This window comes from Triticum urartu, unplaced genomic scaffold (genome assembly GCF_003073215.2).
Source record: "Triticum urartu cultivar G1812 unplaced genomic scaffold, Tu2.1 TuUngrouped_contig_5302, whole genome shotgun sequence".
In the NCBI taxonomy this organism is placed as follows: Eukaryota; Viridiplantae; Streptophyta; class Magnoliopsida; order Poales; family Poaceae; genus Triticum; species Triticum urartu.
Window position 1 is genome coordinate 1 of NW_024115968.1, and position 6296 is coordinate 6296.

The window sequence follows — 6296 nt, forward strand, 5'->3', positions numbered from 1 at the left end:
CGGCCTCTGGTACATCGGCATTCCCTCGTCGCTGATTGCCTTGAATGAATCTGCTCAGATTTTGAAACCAAAGATTATCAGCAACTACATTTTTTGCATGAACATACACATTGGTCGCTGAGATCTATGAGGCCATACCAGGCTTGACAATTTCACCAGGGTTTGATTTAATGAGCAGCTGCCTGTTGTCCAGATGGGTCAGGACGAGTTGGAACCCACAAAGAGCTTCAGTGAGAGATATGGTATGCTCATAGAAGAGATCATCGCCCTTTCGCTTGAACTTCGGGTGCTCCTTCTGCTGGACGACAAATACAATGTCTCCAGTAACAGTGTCAGGCTGAAAACAAAACACACTGTTAGTTTGTGGACATCAAAGCAAAGCTACACAATAAAGAGTAATAAAGAATATCATAGACTGAACAAGCGTACCGCCTCATCAGCTTCACCAGGGAAGGTGATCTTCTGGTTGTGTTGCATCCCCTTCTCAACGTGAACCTCCAGAACTTTCTTCTCCTGAAGAACCTTCTCACCCTTGCAGCCTGGGCAGCGATCCTTGTCGTTAATACTCTCCCCGGTGCCCTTGCAATCATTGCAGGCCTGCTGCATCTGCTGTATCATGGAAGGCCCCAGCTGACGAATAGTCACTTTCATGCCTGAACCCTGGCAACCTGGGCACCTCATGGAAGCACCAGACTTGGAGCCCTTGCTGAAATAAACAAGGAACTATGTTCAAGACCAGCACTACAGAAAACACATGGTCAACTGGGAAGGAACAAACTAGACTTACCCCTTGCACTTGGAGCAGAGGACGCTGCGGGAAAGAGAGAGCTTCTTCGAAGTACCATTGTAAAGATCTTCTAGAGAAGCTTTAAGTGGATGGACAACATCCTCTCCCCTCCTTTGCCTTCTGCCCCTGCTGCTGCCACCACCACCACCTGTGCACAAAATATACATATGCAATTTATTTATTACATCAAGACGGCATGCACTATATAACAGAGTTTGATGGTCAAACAGAAAAATAGGTTGCCTTCAAACAATACCTCCAAAAGAGGGCCCGAAAAATGATGAGAAGATGTCAAATGGATCAACTCCACCACCTCCTCCTCCACCCATTCCCTCCTTGAGAGCATCTTCACCATACTGATCATAGATCTCACGCTTCTCAGGGTCACTCAAAACCTCATAGGCTTGTGCCAGCTCCTTGAACTGAAGTAAAATTTAAACAACACATACATTTGAAATAAGCCTTCCATTCTGCAGATCATGGTAAATCAGCAGATAATATTGGCATGAGAGCAAAAACAACAGTACAGAAAAACGACAATGGTATATTTGCGCAAACTAGATACATTTGAACCCTTCCCAGGCAGAATCCCATCACATCCATTAAATTTTTTCACAGTTTAAAGAGTAAATTTTGTTAAATTTACATCAAAGCAAGAAATATCATATTACACAACATAAGCAAGACAAAAAAAGCAAATTCTGTACCACTCCACCACAGCAAAGTAGCAGAATAAAGAGATTACAGTTGTCAAGCAGATCAATCACCCAATATATCACAGATAAGCAAGAAGCATAATAAATAAACAGACATCATACAGATCTAAGAACTGTCCAACAGATAAATTACCCTGATAGATCACAGCATTTAACTAATAGAACATTGTCCTAACAAACTGGCCACTTTTAGTAAGGGAATCTGCATCAGAGCAAAAATGGGGGTGCTGTAGAAAACCATAAGTTCCACATAGATGTCATATGATAAGCTTCATAAAAGTCCAAAAACAGATAAGGCGAATGATCCTTCGTATGAAATACAGACTGGACGGATATCATTTTCTGTCAACAGCATGGGATTTGACACTTCCATACACAATTATCAGCGGGACATCGTGCATGACCAATGGAATGTATAACCACCCCATGTGATAAGCTAGCTAAAAGATGGGCTTCCATGATATGGGAATGTTGCATGTCCCACATGCTGCCCTATTGATGGACTCCTATATAACAAGTAACAACTGGGAACAGTCACTGTCGAGGGGTGGTGGAATTGTGGTGCGTGAGGTGACATTCTCATGTATTACTCGTGGCGACATCAGAGCAAGAAGCATCAGATGTCTTCCCATGACACTAACAAAACGGTTGTCCGCCTTATAACGAACTAGAAAAGACGACCAGAAATATGCATTATCCACAGATGAATCACCAAATGAGTACTATCCAACCAGGAGCATTTTTTAAGCTACTAAGTCTTAATTAACAATGAAGATGCAAAATACTGCCCTGCAAAAAGATGCAAACAACTGTACTTCTGTTCCCCGAATCTAGCCAAATTTACGCCGAGGGAAACTTTACTATACGTATCAGTAGCCAGCACTCCAGAAAGCAATAGCCGTCACCCAAAGATCGCGATCATGACCACTTCACATCAAACCACAACAAACAGGGCAAGCACTCCTTGACTAGCCACAGCAAATCCTCTTCTTTTCCTTCTGCGAATCGCCACTGCAAATCCTCGAAGACGCAACGGGAGCTACAAACCCCAGCAGAAGCAGATCGTCATCAACCCACACAAAATTCGCAGCTCGGCCACATCACAGATTGCCCCTACGCGAATTGACTCCCTGCACCGAACGAACTTCCCGCGCCCGATCTATCTAGTTCTATAGCAGATCAGATCACACCAGATCGCGCCCGAACGGACCCAAAAAGTAGCAGCTAAGACGCGATGATCGCAGGGGAGGAGTGGGGGATCGGACCTTCTCGGGGTCTCCGCCCTTGTCGGGGTGGTTCTTGATGGCGGCCTTGCGGTAGGCCTTCTTGAGGTCGTCCTGGGCGGCGTTCTTGGGCACCCCGAGCACCTCGTAGTACTTGGTGTTGTCGCTCTTCTTGGGGGCGCGGCCGAACATCTTGGCCGGCGGGGTGGTGGGTGGGATGGGTAGAAGCGAGTGAGAGAGAGAGAGGGTTTGGCTCCGCTGGATACGCCAGGGCTAATGTAGAGAATGGAGTGCGTGAGCTGGCTGCGGAGGCGTATTCTGTGTCGCGGGCCGCGGCGCGGGCCGGAATTGTTTACTGCTCTCGAGGGGAGCCCGGGCCCTGGATTGTTGGACCTGGTTCGATCGCCTGCCAAAGATTCCAGCCCAAATGAGCCATCGTATGGGCCGGAACTCCTCTTTGATGATCGGTCAGTGTCGTACGTCCAGAGCCCTGACGGTTTATCATCGGGGCCCACCGGCCTGGTGGCTGCTCTGCAGCTGTACCGGAATTGTTTACTGCTCTCGAGGGGAGCCCGGGCCCTGGATTGTTGGACCTGGTTCGATCGCCTGCCAAAGATTCCAGCCCAAATGAGCCATCGTATGGGCCGGAACTCCTCTTTGATGATCGGTCAGTGTCGTACGTCCAGAGCCCTGACGGTTTATCATCGGGGCCCACCGGCCTGGTGGCTGCTCTGCAGCTGTGCCCCCGCCGGCTGATTCAGGCAGGAGGCCAGCTGGCTAAAAACAGTTCCAAAAGACAAAAGCCAACGGAAAGGGGTTTTTTTTTCGGAGAAGAAAGGTTTTTCTTTAACATAGCAGACGTATATACTCACCACCATGAATACATACATGTACACCCAGCCTCTATGAGCACTTTCAAAAGACCCATGCAAAAAAAAAACACCTTCTGAACCGGTACAGTGTCAGTCTATGACTTGAACTTTGGTGGGCTCGGAATATAACTATCCTCTTAACTATCCAAACATAGATTGGTTCGTTGAAAAACTCATTTTTTATGCACGTGCTTCCATCTTCTTGAACTCAACTTAGAGAAACTTCTCTTGGCTAAAGAAAATACAACAGGAAGTAGTTAGATATTTTGCGTGTTTGGTAAAAAAACATCTTCATGGACTAGATTAGTATGACCTTGGTACGTGTGTGAATGTGTGCAAACAGGGTTTGTGGACATGCCCATGAAAACTTTATTTGTCCGTGCACCATCTGATGGTGTCTTCGTCGAGGGATCTCTCACCACGTCAATTCCTGGCCTCGAGGGTCAGGCTAAGGACCACTAGGTCAGTTCCATCCTTGGCCACATTAGACGGCCAGTGGCGGATTACGCGAAGAATTCGGAAGACTTGACTTACAAGACAAGCGAGACCAAGTCATGGAGGACTCTACCTCCACCTACGTAGCCAATTAGGATCTGTAACCTTAGGAACCCCAGTGTGTTTATTTTAGAATAAACCCCAGTGTGTTATATAAGCCAGGAGTCGGGCTCATAGATATACACATTAGAAACTCTTCATACTCGTATGTATTTTGTACACATCCCAACGCAATATATGTTGGGAAACGCAGTAATTTTAAAAAAAAATTACGCACACGCAAGATCATGGTGATGCATAACAACAAGAGGGGAGAGTTTCATCTACGTACCCTCGTAGACTGTAATCGGAAGCGTTATGACAACGCGGTTGATGTAGTCGTACGTCTTCACGATCGACCGATCTAGTATCGAAAGTACGGCACCTCCGCGGTCTGCACACGTTCAGCTCGGTGATGTCCCACGAACTCACGATCCAGCAGAGTATCGAGGGAGAGCTTCGTCAGCGCGACGGTGTGATGACGGTGTTGATGATGCTACCAGAACAGGGCTTCGCCTAAGCACTGCTACGATATAACCGAGGTGGATTATGATGGAGGGAGGCACCGCACACGGCTAAGAGATCAATGATCAACTTGTGTGTCTATGGGGAGCCCCCTGACCACGTATATAAAGGATGGAGGGAGGAGGAGGCCAGCCATCATAGGGCGCTCCCAAAGTGTGGAGTCCTACTAGGACTCCCTAGTCCTAGTAGGATTCCAACTCCCACATGGAATAGGAAAAAGGGAAGGGAGAAGGAGAAGGAAGAAAGGGGGACGCCCCCTTTCTCTAGTCCAATTCGGACCAGTCCATGGGGAAGGGGCGCGGCCACCCTTGAGGCCTTTCTCTCCTTTCCCTTATGGCCCATTAAGGCCCAATACGAATTCTCGTAACTCTCTGGTACTCCGAAAAATACCCGAATCACTCGGAACCTTTCCGATGTTCGAATATAGCCTTCCAATATATCGATCTTTACGTTTCGACCATTTCGAGACTCCTCGTCATGTCCCCGGTCTCATCCGGGACTTCGAACAAACTTCCGTCATCAAATCACATAACTCATAATACAAATCATCACAGAACGTTAAGCGTGCGGTGAAGGAAATATGCCCTAGAGGCAATAATAATGTTATTATTTTATTTCCTTATATCATGATAAATGTTTATTATTCATGCTAGAATTGTATTATCCGGAAACATAATACTTGTGTGAATACATAGACAAACCAAACGTCACTAGTATGCCTCTACTTGACTAGCTCGTTAATCAAAGATGGTTATGTTTTCTAACCATAGACAAAGAGTTGTTATTTGATTAACGGGGTCACATCATTAGGAGAATGATGTGATTGACTTGGCCCATTCCGTTAGCTTAGCCCTCGATCGCTTAGTATGATGCTATTGCTTTCTTCATGACTTATACGTGTTCCTATGACTATGAGATTATGCAACTCCCGTTTACCGGAGGAACACTTTGTGTGCTACCAAACGTCACAACATAACTGGGTGATTATAAAGGAGCTCTACAGGTGTCTCCAAAGGTGAATGTTGGGTTGGCGTATTTCGAGATTAGGATTTGTCACTCCGATTGTCGGAGAGGTATCTCTGGGCCCTCTCGGCAATGCACATCACATAAGCCTTGCAAGCATTACAACTAATGAGTTAGTTGCGAGATGATGTATTACGGAACGAGTAAAGAGACTTGCCGGTAACGAGATTGAACTAGGTATTGAGATACCGACGATCGAATCTCGGGCAAGTAACATACCGATGACAAAGGGAACAACGTATGTTGTTATGCGGTCTGACCGATAAAGATCTTCGTAGAATATGTAGGAGCCAATATGGGCATCCAGGTCCCGCTATTGGTTATTGACTGGAGATGAGTCTCAGTCATGTCTACATAGTTCTCGAACCCGTAGGGTCCGCACGCTTAACGTTCGTTGACGATATAGTACTATGTGAGTTATGTATGTTGGTGACCGAATGTTGTTCGGAGTCCAGGATGAGATCACGGACATGACGAGGAACTCCGGAATGGTCCGGAGATAAAGTTTGATATATGGGATAATAGTGTTTGTGTTGAGGAACGTAGTAATTTCAAAAATTTCCTACGCACACGCAAGATCATGGTGATATATAGCAACGAGAGGGGAGAGTGTGAT

General features: G+C 46.3%; 1 protein-coding gene across 1 annotated transcript; it reads right to left on the reverse strand.

The window, feature by feature from the left end:
- Positions 1–3: 3 nt before the first annotated feature.
- On the reverse strand, positions 4–2951 carry LOC125529046 (dnaJ protein homolog 2; the record flags this gene model as incomplete). The annotated part of the gene is made up of 6 exons (XM_048693451.1): positions 2769–2951; positions 1044–1209; positions 788–935; positions 430–706; positions 139–337; positions 4–50 (listed from the first exon to the last, which is right to left on the reverse strand). Coding segments are annotated over exons 1-6 (987 nt in total), but the record flags the coding sequence as incomplete, so codon positions are not given.
- Between the last annotated feature and the right edge of the window lie 3345 nt (positions 2952–6296).